Below are 14372 nucleotides of genomic sequence, written 5' to 3'. Positions count from 1 at the left end.
CAGACACATAGATCAATGGAACAGAACAGAGAACCCAGAAGTGGACCCTGAACTTTATGCTCAACTAATATACGATAAAGGAGGAAAGACGATCCACTAGAAGAAAGACAGTCTCTTCAATAAATGGTGCTGGGAAAATTGGACATCCACATGCAGAAGAATGAAACTGGACCACTCTCTTGCACCATACACAAAGATAAACTCAAAATAGATGAAAGATCTAAATGTGAGACAAGATTCCATCAAAATCCCAGAGAAGAACTCAGGCAACACCCTTTTTGAACTTGGCCACAGTAACCAGAGAAGGACAAACAGTGTATGTTCTCATTCATTTGGGGAATATGAATAATAGCGAAAGGGAATATAAGGGAAGGGAGAAGAAATGTGTGAGAAATATCAGAAAGGGAGACAAAACATAAAGACTTCTAACTCTGGGAAATGAACTAGGGGTGGTGGAGGGGGAGGAGGGTGGGGGGTGGGGGTGAATGGGTGGCGGGCACTGAGGGGTACACTTGACGGGATGAGCACTGGGTGTTATTCTGTATGTTGGTAAATTGAACACCAATAAAAATTAATTTATAAAAAAAAAAAAAAAAAAAAAAAGACCAGACTTCATCAGACAGCTGACTTTTTGCAATTTTATGTATTCATTCATCCCTGCAACCTGTTTGAGTGCCTTCTGTGTGCCCAATCCTGTGCTTGGCCAGAGTAGAAATGAGATTTGGCTCTGGAAGTTCTCGATAGCTGACTAGCTCAGACCCGCCCTTCCCTTCTAACTCAGTAAAGCATATTGAAATTCTGGTGAACACGTGATAATACAGAGATAACCATGAACCATTTGCTCTTTATAAGAAAGATAGGTCATTTTCAAACTTGAGTTTTTCACCTCTTGGGACTTCCCAGGTGATCTTGGCATTGTGCTTGTTAGTAATGATTGGTTTATCAGAAGTAAGGAAACGTGCATGTGCAAGTGCACACACATGCGTGTGTGTAGGGGTGGTGGATGGGCATGGAAGGTGAAATATCAGAGAAGCAAAAAGAAGACTGAGATACTAGAGCTTTGGAGCCAGACACACATCAGCTTCGGTCTTGGCTTGTCTACTTGTTGCATTCCCTCGGACAAATCAAGTAACTTATCTGAGCCTTGGTTTCTCACCTCTCCTGGGACTAACAGTAGTACCTACTTCATAGGGTAGATGTGAGGATTAAATAAGAAAATATGTGTGAAATGTTTAGCACTTGGCACACTGCACTCATTAGCTGGTATTAGCACTGTTGCTGTTGTGCCGGCATCATGGCCGGAAGTCATTCAGAGAGTTATGAGTATGGAAGTAAGATGCAGGAGAAGGGCTGAAAGTGGAGCTGTAGATGTGGGAGCTGCCCGCACAGAAGGGACAAAAAGGTATGACACCAGAGGTGCAGGACGGATCCCGGGAATGCCAGCCTGGGGAGTGAGATGGAAGGAGACATAAGGAGATCAAGCTGCAGGGTGCAGACCATCAGAGGAGAGTGTGTTAGGAAGGAGGTGATAGCATCCTCTGACGCTGCGAGGAGGTGGAGAGGGCCAGGAAGCATCTCTAGGCTTGGTGATCAGGAGGCCAGCTCCTCCCTTGCTCATTCAACTCCAGAGCAGAGCATCTTCAATGTTCAGATTACTCCTCAGAGTCTGGCAGCCCCAATTCCAAGTCCCAAAATAGAATCCTTTCCAGAATGAATCGCTTCCCATTTTTCTTCACTGTAATAAAATCAAACAATTGCACAAAGGAAAAGGCCCAGCACTGATCCTGCTGCTTACTTCCTGCTCCTGTACAAAGGCCAGCTCCTCTACTCCAGCTGCAAAGTAGTGTCCCCTGGGAAAGGTGTCATGGGTGGGGAATGACAACCCACCCTCCTGGATGGTACAGCAGCCATCAATGATCACTCCAGACACCCCTCTAAATTTTGACCTCTGACAAATTTTGACCTCTAAATTTTGGCCAAATATTCTGAGAAATCTTTTCACCTTGAAGTTGGATCCAATGTGCTAATCACTGAGAGTGTACTTTGGCTTTATTCCATGCGTAGTACTTTTTGTTCACTCAGTATTCAACATTTATTAAGCACCTCCTGTATATCAGGCACTCTGCTAGGCACAGGGGGTACATATACCACTTTTCTTTCATGAAGACATCCTTGACAACATTGTTTTCTCATGCACCCACATCTACTCACCAGGACATCCTGGCTGGCTCTGCCTTCAAAATATTTTAATCTGACCATATTGCATTATTTCCACTGTTACCACCCTCATCTAGGCTGCCTTCTTGCATGGACTATTGTAAAATTCTCCAAACAGATCTTCTTGCTCTGTCCTTGCCCTTCTATACTCTATTTTCATCCCAGGAACCAGACTGATCTTTTTAAAACATATGGCAGGCTCAAGAGTGTTGAGATAGTTGGTAGAGCTGGGAGTGTGGGGAGACTGGCAGTTTCAAATCCCATGGTCAGCACTTGAACCACCCTGTGAAGTTGTTAAGGAAAGGAGCAAACAGTCTGCAATCTGGGGCAGGAGCTTTATAGGCTGAGGGAATAGCAGATGCAAAGGCCCTGGGGAGGTTGTCAAGGACCAGAAGAAACAGAAAAGAAGCTGGTACTGTGGGAATTGAGTAGGCTGTGAGGGTGGGGAGAGGGAGTGGGAGGTGCTGAAGTCAGAAAGATAAAGGGGGGACAGTGTGGGTAGGGTCCATCCAGCTGGGGATTGGGAGCCATTCATTCATTCATTCATTCATTTCATTTCATTTCATTTAACAAACTTTCCTCACATGCCTACTTGGTGTCAGGCACTATGCTGGGTGCTGACACACAGTGATAAGCAAAATAAACATAGTCCCTGTGTTCCACACTGGAGCATAGAGTCTAGTGGGAAAGATGGATGTGAATCAGATAATCACGTAAGCTAGTGTATAGTTACACTAGCCTTGGCCCTTCAAGAAGAATATTCTTCTTGGCCCTTCAAGAAGAATAATCAGGGGCTCTGACCTAGATGAGGGGGCTTCAGAGAAGGTTTTCCAATGGCCATGACACCTGCTCTGAGATCAGATCGATGAGGGAGGAATCCAGTAGGTAAAGAAGAATGGGATGCTCTTGGATAGAAGGACGCTAAGGTTGAAGGCCCTGATGTGGGAAAGAATTGGGCAGAACTAGAGAGACTAAATTGTGGATGAAGACAGACTGTGAAGTGAGGCTGGAGAGGAGAGCAAGGCTGGAGTGTGAGCCTTGGTCACAATCAGGATTTTGGTGTCTATCCTAAGAATAACGTGAAAGCATTGGGGGGTTTTAATCAGAAGGTGAACTAGGTCAGAATTGCAAGTGTTTGGGAGAAATACCTCTCACAATGTGTAAGATGAGGTAGGTAGAGGTGAGGAGGCGAGCAGAGCAGGTGGGCTTGTATACCTACCATTGTAGAAGCTGCAATGTTGTAGAAGCTGTAGTGGCCCAGGTGAGAGATGATGATAACTGGAAGTAGGGAGAAAAAAAAGGGAAAGACTGGATGAGGTTGAGAAGTAACTTGGAGATAAAATCCACAGTACCTGCTAATAGGAAGGGAGACTATTCAAGTGTCAAAACCAGATACAATAAAAGAGGAACAACCAGCCATTGTAAGTCTCATGGTGTGGTACAGTGGGCAGCACAGGGGCCACCTACAAAGTTTTCTTGCCTTAAAAAAAAAAGTAACTTAATTTGATTTAGTCTTTAGATCTGTCAGTTTATAAAAAGCACACAGGATAGATGAACAGGTTAAATGGCACTAGAAGGAAGACATCAACTGAATCCAAGTGTGGGATATTCCAGGGAACAGATAACATGAGGTGGCCAACAAACCAGTGGCATGAAAGAGAACTGTGAAGAAGTCTTAAGGAATAGAACAAGCCATGGGATGCCTGGGTGGCTCAGTGATTGAGAGTCTACCTTTGGCCCTGGGATGGAGTCCCTCATTGGGCTCCCAGGGGGAGCCTACCTCTCCTTCTGCCTGTGTCTCTGCCTCTCTCTGTGTGTGTCTCATGAAAAAATAAATAAAAATCTTTAAAAAAAATTTTTTAATTAAAAAAAGAAATAGAACAAGGCAATGTTTCACACAATGTGTAAATCTTGTTTGGATCCTGATTCAAAGAAACCAAAATATAGCTCTGAGAGAAACAGAGAAATTTGAGTACAAACTGGGCTTTCGATAATATTATGGAATTCATTCTCTTAGGTATACTAATGGCATGGTGGCTTTAAATGTGTGTATGTACACATACATACATACATATTTCAGTAAATGTGTGTGTACACATACATACATACATATTTAAGTACATGTTAGAAAATGCACATTAAGTTTCTGAAATGATACTTCATGAATTTGCTTATAGCATTCCAGAAAAGATAATGGCATATGATACACTGAACTGGGGAAATGTTGTTAGCTATTGGAGCTCGGCCATAGATACTTGGAGGTTTATTATACCATTCTATCTTGGGATATATTTGAAATTTTTAATAATAAAAACATTAAAAACAAAAACTTTAGGGAAAGTAGAGTTCATAGTGAAATATAAGTGAACATAAGAAAAGACCCAGGACTGATGGAGAAGTGATGAGTTCCCTTTGGACGTGTTGAGGTTGATGTGCCTTTGGGACACTAAATGGAAGGGACCTGTACGTGGTTGGTGTAGAGTTCTGGAGACCTCCGCTCTAGAGGTATAAGAGCAAGTGTAGATGGTGATTGAAGCTGGGGTCACAGAGAAGCCATCCAGGGAATGACAAAGTGTGACGAGTGAGGGCCCAGGACTAGATGTGGAGGAGCTGGAGGGAGTAAAGCTCAGGCAGAGGGACTGAGCTTTGTGCCTGAGAAGTAGTAGCTGCAAGACAGACAGGTCACAACCACTGGGAGAAGCAAATGTTTCCAGAAGGAGGAGGAGCCAGCAGAGCCAAATAGTGCCAAGATGTAAAGCGAGATGGGAACCAAAATGAGTCCATTGGGTTCATGTCTGGATGTGGCTTGCTGCCTGGTGGGAGCTGCTTAGGTTGAAGGACTAGAGTGAGGGGAGGAGTGAGTAAAGGAAAAGAAAGGAGGAGGTGAAGGAAAAGAGAGAGTCTAGACAACTCTGAAGAAGGGAGTGAGGAAATTATCTCTAAGGGGAGACATGCTTGGGGAGAGGAAGCTGTGGGGTATCCCGGAGAAGGGGTGGTCAGTAATGTGGGGTTCCTGAGGAGGCAGGAGGGGGGTACGTGGGGTTGGCCCTTGATTCTGTCAAGGTAGCGGGGAAAGAGAGCTGTGCCATTGCAGAATGCTGGAAAGTTCTCCCTTTGCAGCCATGTCTTTTGAGAAGTGGGGATGGTGCCCGCTGCTGGAGGAGGGTCTTGGAGAAGGTCGGCAACGTGAGGAGTGAAGGAGTGAGGAACCCAGGGGGCCTGCCCAGGGGTGTTGGAGGGCTGGTGCGCAGGGTCTGGCAGGACAGTCCATGGGATACTGTGGAGGGGGGGCTGCCGAGGTCCCTGGGGTGGCCTGCCCATCGAGGCCGCGGCCCCTGGTGCTCACAGTCAGAGCCCAAAAGTGAGGCTTGCGGGCCTGCAGGTTCTCCTCTCATTCTGCAGGCTGCCCCCAGACGGGCCTCGGCTCTCCAAGCTGGACATGGGTTCGAGGTCAGAGCTGTTCGTCGGTGTAGAGATCCGCTGTTGCCTCCCAGTTCCTGCCACCAGCCTGCAGCGGGGAAGCCAGGCTGGGGGACCGGCGCTCGGGCAAGGGGGGGCAGCACGATGGCGCACCTGTCACACGGGCTTGGTTGATGGATGGCATTTTGCTCAGAGCCCGGCCGCCCAAAAACACATTTCAGCGACAGCCGAACCCCATCGGGGCCTACTGGGAGGACTGGGCAACACACAACGCACTTAAAATGGATCTTTCTCTTTCCAGCTTAACTCAGGTGATCCGAAAATTTGCCAAGCAGCTGGATGAGTGGCTAAAAGTGGCTCTCCACGACCTCCCAGAAAATTTGCGAAACATTAAGTTTGAATGTAAGTACTGAGTTTGGGAGCTGGGCGGGGGGGGGGGCACATTCTAGTGCCAAACAGTTTTACACAGGTTGTTCATAAAATAATAATAATAGCTAGCATTTATGGCTTGCAAGGCATCAGGTATTAAGCCTAGGGCTTTCCATGCATTATCTTCCTCAGTCCTCACAAAAGTTTTGTTACAGATGGCACACTTCTCCTTTTATGGAAAATGAAAGAGGCTTAGAGGGGGTTTTGTTTTGTTTTAGATTTTTCTTTATTGTAATGGACATATTTGAACATAAAGTTTTTCCATAATTCTTTTTTTTGTTATTTAAATTCAATTTGCCAACATATAGTATAACACCCAGTGCTCATCCCATTATAGAAGGGTAGTTAGTAGCAGAGGCAGGAATTGCTCCCAGGTCTGTCTGTTGGCACCAAAATTTCTGCTTGTCACTGCCATCTCATCCCATTTAATCCTCATGCCACCTCTGTGACATAGTATACAAGGATACAAGCAGTATCCTTGTCCTGCAGATGAGGCTTCGAGTGGCCAACAGACTTCCCCAAAGCCACACAGCCACACAGCTGGTAAGAAGGGGTCAGGAGTAGCACTCAAGTCTGTCAGACCCCAAAACTCTGATATTTCCCTGAAGCCCCTACCCCCAAACAGGTGGTAACAGGAGCCAGAAAACAGCTTCAGGGCTTCACATATTCAATTCTCTGCCTAATGAGAAAGCCAAATTAATATTTCTCCTACGAGGATTAGGACTGTGATTTTTTTTATTTTCTGCTGAGCATCACTAGCCATTCTCCACCGTTAGTTTTGCCTGAGAAAACTGATCATATTTCTCTGTCTCGGTGTTTCTGGACTCATGGGAAGGCACACATGCTATTACACAAAGGTGAAATGATCTTAAGCAAAACGGAGTTTTAAGATATATGTTTCTTAAAGCAGCATTTGACTACAGCTTGCCATTCTTGCCCAGAATAAGTGCCGGCAGGGAAAATGAAGAGGATCAAATTACCCTCTCTGGGCAGGCACAGGGAGCCCTTTCAGACGCGCTCTGAGGCCGAGGCCGCCTGCAGCGCCCAGCACCTACTGATAAAGCCCGCTTTATTTCACGGCTCTCAGTTCTTTTCTTTTCATGAGCACTAAATTCCACATCACAAAGTTAAAGAAAAAGTAATTAAGGAGAAGGATTAACGATTGATCGGTCTGGAAAATTAGAAGTTCATCTGTGCCCCCCACCCCTCCCCATTCCTCCACCCCACGCCCTATTTTTCAAACCAAGCTGGCTCTGAGTACAAATTAGAATAATCCCAGAGAAATTTCTGTTTCTTGACCAGTTCAGAAATTAATGAGAAGAATGCCCCGCACCAGTTTTAATTATGCTGACAAAACAAACCTGTTGAAAGTTGGCAACAAGGAGGTCTGTTGGACCTTCCACCTGTCGGTGGCTGCAGGAACCCCTCTTCCCAGGGAAGCTTGGGGGCACTTGGAGAACGTGCAAGGAGTGGAAACACACACCACTCCAGACAACTCTGCGAGAATGGAGACCTGGGGCTGGCTCCTGGCTTGTCTGCTTTGTCTTGAAATCTGCAGATTTAAGATCACCCCACTTGAAACCATCAGCCCGTTATATCACTATAGTAAACAGGATCAGCAAAACACACAAATAGGTCATGGAGATCATTTGATAAAAATGGAAGATTATTAATGCAAAGCCACATTCAAAGTACAGCCCAGGGTTCCATCCTAAAAGCAACCCCTCACACCACACACCGCTGAGGCTCAATCAAGTTTCCCTATTAGATATACTACTTTTAAAGGGCCTTCTTCAAAGCTTCCACTTGATTCCAGCAATTATTTATGGAGAGAAGTGATTGAGCTTGCAATTAGCGAAATGAAAGACAAGTAAATAATTGCTTTTACTCACGGTTGATTGACGCCACAATTTCTCACACCTGCCAGCATGGCATGCGGGTGACTTTGAAATATGTACCCCAAATATCGCCGTTTTAGGAAATAGTTGTCTACATGGGAGAACAAAGAATCAAAAGCAGGTTTTCACCAGTGGGTGCATAAAATGGGGTTGGACAGTGAGACAAATAAGCTATTTTTTGAAATCTGCCCCTGGAAAATCCAAGGTAGGACCATACAGCATGCAAATATTTCTGACTAACTCTTCCTTCTTGCAGTGTCAAGAAGGTTCTCCCAAATTCTGAGACGGCAGACATCACTGAATCACCTTTGCCAGGTATGTGTCCTGTGTTATGTTTTCTAACTCCTGCCAAGTCATGAGGGGCAAATGCACGGAACAGCTCTTCGGAGGATCTGTCAAGGGGTGTGGCTGTCTGATAGTTTAATACAGTATAATAGGTGTTTGGTATACTCTTACTGTTACCTTTTAATTTCTACTGATAAGGAATAAAAACATTAGGCAATCACTAAATAGTTTCGACTAACATACAAAATTATTTCTGACATCATGTTCTGGTGTGCAAGTTTGCATTTCCCTTGAGTAGATCAGGGTTTCTCTGCCACTAACTGTTGACATGTGGGGCTGGATCATCCTTTGCTCTCGGGACTTGTTTTGTGCAGCGTAGAGATTTAGTAGCATCCCTGGCCTCTACCCACATGCCAGAACCCAGATGCCAGTTAGAACCACCCAACCCCAGATACTACCTTGGTTGTCACCATCAAGAATGTCTCCAGACACCATCAATAGTAGCCTGGGGCCCAGTCTCACCCCCAGTTGTGAGCCACAGAAATAAATGATTCAAATAGATAAAGAGGATGATTTGTTGGTCGTGTATCATCCAGAAGAGTTCAAATCCAAAAAACAAAACAAAACAAAACAAATCCATACAGTATGTTAAATACCCACTTTTATTTTCTCCATATTTTTGTTCTTTTTAGCACAAAAGTGACATATGCTTACTAGAAAAATTCAGACATAACAGAAATGTGTACTGTAACTCTAATGATAATTTGATGGCATAAAGCTTTGGGTTTCTATTAAGTTTGCACCTTAAGGAAGGGAATCTAAGTCTATTAAGGTAACCTGTTAACATTCATTAAAACATTGAAAGCAAAAGGGGCAAACTGGAGGCCACAGGTCAAATCTGCCCTCAGGGGGGTGGGGTTATTTTTATTTGATTTTCATGTGTTCAAAAATTGGTTTTGCTTTGTCATTAACCGTTGAACCTGGGAGATGACCGTTAAACAGCCCCAGCGCCACATTTCCCAGGGCAGGAATCAAGTGGATGGGCTAAGCACTGTCCTCCCTGTCAGCCCCACTTCCTCTTCCACTTGATTGGCTCTCCTCACTCCCGTCTGCCACCTGCTTGCCTTCTTTGTGTTGGGTTTTCCACCTCTCCCTTATACTGTTGGTTCTGGGTTGGTGCCGGTTATTCAAGGTCAAGGTTGGAGGAAGGGTTTCTAGTTAGAGTGGCCTGCAGGAAGCCTCCAGGGCAGGAACCTGAAAATACAGAGCTACACCCACACACACACCTCACTGTTCCTGTCCAGTCTCTGGCATGAATGGCCCTGTGGGGGATTTGGAAACCAGGTAAACCTTTTCTAGACAAGCTGGCTAGGAGAGAGGCCACACTTGGATGCTGTTCTGGGACAGGGCAGAGCCTGACCAGATTAGTAGGAGTTAGGGGAGCAAACAAATATTGGCAAAACAGAGAAACACTGGGTGCATGCCTTCTGGTTCTTTCCCCAGCTTGGAAAAGCTGGGCTTGGGTTATCTCAGAGAGCTAGTCATGGCTTTGGTGCCTCCCTCTGGGGCTCAGGCAGTCCAGGAAAGCCTTTGACCCTTTAAGGCATGTAGGTAAACGTATCCATATCTGTACGGTGGCTGTCTGCACGCACATGCACACACACATACATATACGTTCTCCCTTCACTTCCTACACGGACAGTACGTACTTTAATCAGCATTTGCTACCTTTCCATCTTCACAGGACAGCTTTCAGACACATTTCTGGATCAGCTGGAGGATCTGGGGTTGGTGACAGGAATGAAACACCATGGAACATCATAACTAATATCCCAGCAAGTGTTCCTAAACACATACAAGTCATACTGAAATGGAGACTCTAAATACCCAGGCCCTTTATTGCTTAAATACACTAAGCAAGCAACTTGGCATTCCTCTCTCAACCATTCATTGCACAAAATCTTTTTAGTGCCTCCTCTATGTCAGAGACCATGTTTAGTGGTACTTGCCCTGAGCAGAAAAAAAAAAAAAAGTGAACCAAAAAATAATTAATTAAAAGTGCTAAGTGTTAGGAGGGAAACAGCAGAAATAGAGAATAACGGGGCACGTAAGTGTGATTGAGATATGGTGGTTAGAGGAGGTGGCTCCATGGGTGTGGCTCTGAAGTTGGAGTACACGTGATGGCAGGATTGCCTGGCTGGGGGGGAGAGGAATGCTCCAGTGGGCAGCAGCACCACGTGCCACAGCCCTGAGGTGTTTGTGCATCACCACACAGAGAACGGCCTGATTAATGGTAGCTCCTTTAGTGAGCCTTTATTCCCTAAACTCTGCCCTTTTCAAACATTATCTCAAGGAATCCTCAAACAGCAGTCCTCCTGAAGAGGCAGGTATTATTACACCTCCATTTTATTGATCAGGAAACTGAGGTTAATCTGCTGGCTTGCCCCAAGACAGTCAGGTGGTTAGCAGCAAGGCCAGGATTTGAATTAAATATATTTGAGTCCAGAATCCCAGACCTTAACCTTTAGTTGTTTTCATTATCATTAGAAATTGACCCAACTCACATATTCATATACTCTAGGCCTCAGACCTGGAAAGAATTCTACAGTGATTTAAATAAGAGTTCCTTGTGCTCAGGCAGTCTAGAGGTAAAAGGGGTTGTCAGTACTTACTTTGCCTGGAAATTCACAAGCATTAGGAGATGTTTAATGGCCATGTGTATCGGAAATCTTTTTTCTTTTTTTTTCCATTTTATTAAAGACTTTTTTTAAAAAAACATGCAAGTAAAGGAAATGATTCTGGAAATTTTTTTTTTTTGCTTTTATCAGCTTTGTTCCAACTTGGTGGTTCCAAGTATTGTTCCAACTTGCAAACTGAAGTTCTACTTGTGAGGGCTTGCTGAGAAAACCACAGGTTGAATGTGCATGTGAGCATGGGCACGTACATGCATCACATGCACAGTAATGAGCAATGGAGTCTTTGGGTTTTGTTTCCCTTTTCTTCCCTCTCAGTTATTCATATTGTAGTTACCTGCAAAATGAATTGTAGTCACCTAAAAACTAAAAAGCAAAAAACAGAAAGCTAGACCATAAACTGCTTCAGAATGCAAGTATATGAAAAATACACATTGTGCTCGCTTCGGCAGCACATATACTAAAATTGAAAAATACACATTGTAAGATGGCTGGGATTAAAGTTGTCATAGGCCCACGGACCAGTCCAAGCTCTAGGCCTGTTGCTTCTCCAATGCTAGAGACACATGGGTTACTAAGCACAGAGCTCCTGCAAGCTCAGGTCAGAAGGCTGACAGATCTCTGGGCTTCATCCCTTTGTTCCCCAGGGGTCCAGACCAAAGGGGCTGGGAACAGCAGGGTTTGGTCTAGCCTCGGCCACCTTGGAGTAGTTTTTTATAGAGCTGAGAAAAGAGACCTCCAAGAGAAAAGACTGTATGGGTCTTCTGAATTATGGACTGAGTTATGGTCTTCTGATTTCCTGAAATTGAATGTTCCGGAATTTCAAAACAGCTGCAGATTCATTAAAAAGAAAATAATGCGCAGGGTTATTAGAAAATAAACCTAACAACCCTTGAGCTAATGAGTTGATTGGCTTGGATTACAGGCATCTCGGACCGTGATCCACAGTGCAGACATCACATTCCAAATGCTGGAAGACTGGAGGAACGTGGACCTGAACAGCATCACCAAGCAAACCCTCTACACCATGGAAGACTCCCGCGATGAGCACCGGAAACTCATCATCCAGTGTAAGATGTTCCGCCAAGGATTGTGTCTTTTCTGTTTTTGCTTTTAAAAGAAAGAAAAAGTATCTTGGTAAATATTTAAGTGGCATTCCCACCCTGTCCTTCCCCTAGGATCCCTTCCCTCTTATTGTTCCTGTTAAATGGGTCAGCCCAGATGGGAGGGCTAATTGATTTAAAAGGACATGTGTCAACATTCCTGGGGAAAAGGGGGCCTGGTGCAACTGGGCAGCACACAGTGCCATACAAAGGGCCCAGATGTAACTCTCAATGCCAGGCATCGTTCCACAGGTGGCATAAAAAAAATGAGGACAAAAGCTTGTTGCCTGAGTGTATGTCAGCCTGGAGTTGGCTGGATATACTACCTGGATTTCAGCAGAGGGTCACATGGGTCAGCCCACCTATTGGCAGGTGAACCTTTCAATCACATTCAATGGTTGAGAAGGGAGTGGATGGTGGTTTACCTCTGTGAACATATGTTCATGTCCCTGTGGACAAAGACACCAGGAATACTGCTGCAGATGGTCTCCGGAGCAGGTCAGGTGGGGTGTTCTTAGTAGCAGAGGTCATGAGGGGGCCAGAGAACACCACCATGGTCAGCGCATCTCTGCTGTTCCTCACGCGCCTGCTGCAGCTGACTGCCCATGGCTTCGCATGCCCAGCGGCCCTGGATCCTTGAGGCTCTACTGGCAACTTCTTCACCTTGCTCAGCCTTCCTTTCTCATGCCTGGAGGGGAGGGGAGCAGGAGTGTGGGAACAGTGGGTCCACTCTCCTCCCACCAGCTCTCAGAAAGGCTGGTGCTGAGAATTGCTGGAGGTGGGGGGATACTGTCACCCTGTGAGTAAGGCGAGGGCCCAGACCCTGCATGGTAGCGGTCCCCCTGAGAAGTTGGGCCCATTCTCCTGAGAGCCCGAGGCCGCTCAGATTTCCAGCAATGCCTTCTGTTTGTCCTCCTGAGGGAACTTGCTCCAGCCCAGCTAAGCATGTGGTGTTTAGAAACAAGTTAAGTTCCGAAAGATGCTCCTATTAGAGACCTCTTTCCCGCTGAGCCCTTGTCACAAGCTACTGGCACGGCTGGAGCCTGAACCTGGACCCTCCCTGGGGCTTCTTTCCCAGAGCTCCATACTCGTTCCTTCCTCCTCAGCAGCCCTCAGCCTGCCTTCCCCTGCTGAGAACTCAGAGCTGGTCACTAAAATAAGAATCGGGCTCACAGGGTCTGCACAGACCTACCACATGCATGTTCTCATTAATTCTCTACACCAACCCCCACGGGGAAGACACACGCCACCCCCACGTGACAGAGGACATGATTCAGCCTCAGCCAGTGACCCTTACCCCGGGCAGCAGAGTGAGGCATCAGACCTACGCCTGACCTCGGCTTCACTACTATGCACTAGTGCTACTCACCTGGACAATCAGAGGAGACAAAAATTATGAGATGTGGGCAAGTTTCAGAGGCTGCAGAGTCTTTCTAAATTCTTGCAATTGTGCCTCCTGTTCTGTTTGTCCTGACTCCCTGCCACAAGGCTGACAGCATGGGTGTCAGACCCCTAACAGCACTAGCCATATCTCCCATCACTGTGTCTTCAGGGTCTCACCCCAAGCCAGGCATGCACGAGGTGCCAGGAATGTCTGTGTGGGACCAGATGAGTAGAAACTCAGAATAATACGACTTCCAGTTCTGCTAACTCCCAGCAGCCTGAAACTCAGCTCTCTTCCCCATGTAGCACCTTCTGCGGAGGAAGAGGACATCCCCCATACTCATAGGGGAAGCCACCATCACTTGCTTTAGGGACCAGGCTCTGAGCCTTTGTTGGAGCATCTCGGAGGTCACCACAGCCTCTCAAAGAAGGAACCTTCTGGGGTTTTCTCTTCAAGTTCTCTTAGGCCCGGGACAGGATGGTGCCCTTTAAAGCTGTGATTGTGCTCTTCCAGAGGAAGGGAGTGGTGAGGTTCAGTTCAACCCAGCTGGTACTTACTGAATGCCTATCTTAGGCCAGGCACTGTGTTAGAAGCTGGGAGAAAAGCAGTGACTGATATGAACGTTGCTCTTCCCATATGGAGCTTACAGCTAAGGGCAGATCAGAAATTGTACAGGTAATTTACAAATGGCTGCATGTTACCAAAGAGGACAGCTGTAGGACACAGTGCCTGGGCGGGGGGGTGGGTAGTGAGTAAAGGCACCAGCCCTCAAAGCAGGTGGCCTGGCGGACAGGGATCATCCCTGCAGCTTCCCCACTGCCCAGATGCCGGGAGGTAAATTCTTGAACGCAATAGTGTGCTATGCCCACGGTGTGCTGGGCAACTGTGTGCTGCACCCACTGTGTGCTGGGCCAACTGTGTGCTGCACCCTCCTTTCCTTATA

General features: G+C 46.2%; 1 protein-coding gene across 2 annotated transcripts in view; it reads left to right on the top strand.

Annotated features, from left to right (window-relative positions):
* RFX4 (regulatory factor X4) overlaps positions 1-14372 on the top strand; it is a 143835-nt gene that overhangs the window by 91720 nt on the left and 37743 nt on the right. For both annotated transcript variants that reach the window (XM_055328706.1, XM_055328707.1), the window contains 3 exons: positions 5939-6039; positions 8221-8279; positions 11868-12012. In XM_055328706.1, coding sequence (XP_055184681.1) covers positions 5939-6039; positions 8221-8279; positions 11868-12012 — 305 coding nt within the window. The remainder of the gene's footprint in view (positions 1-5938; positions 6040-8220; positions 8280-11867; positions 12013-14372) is intronic.

Source organism: Nyctereutes procyonoides, unplaced genomic scaffold, assembly GCF_905146905.1.
Source record: "Nyctereutes procyonoides isolate TBG_1078 unplaced genomic scaffold, NYPRO_anot_genome, whole genome shotgun sequence".
NCBI lineage: Eukaryota > Metazoa > Chordata > Mammalia > Carnivora > Canidae > Nyctereutes > Nyctereutes procyonoides.
Note: the sequence above shows the minus strand (reverse complement) of the source record. Positions and strands in the feature narration are given on the sequence as shown.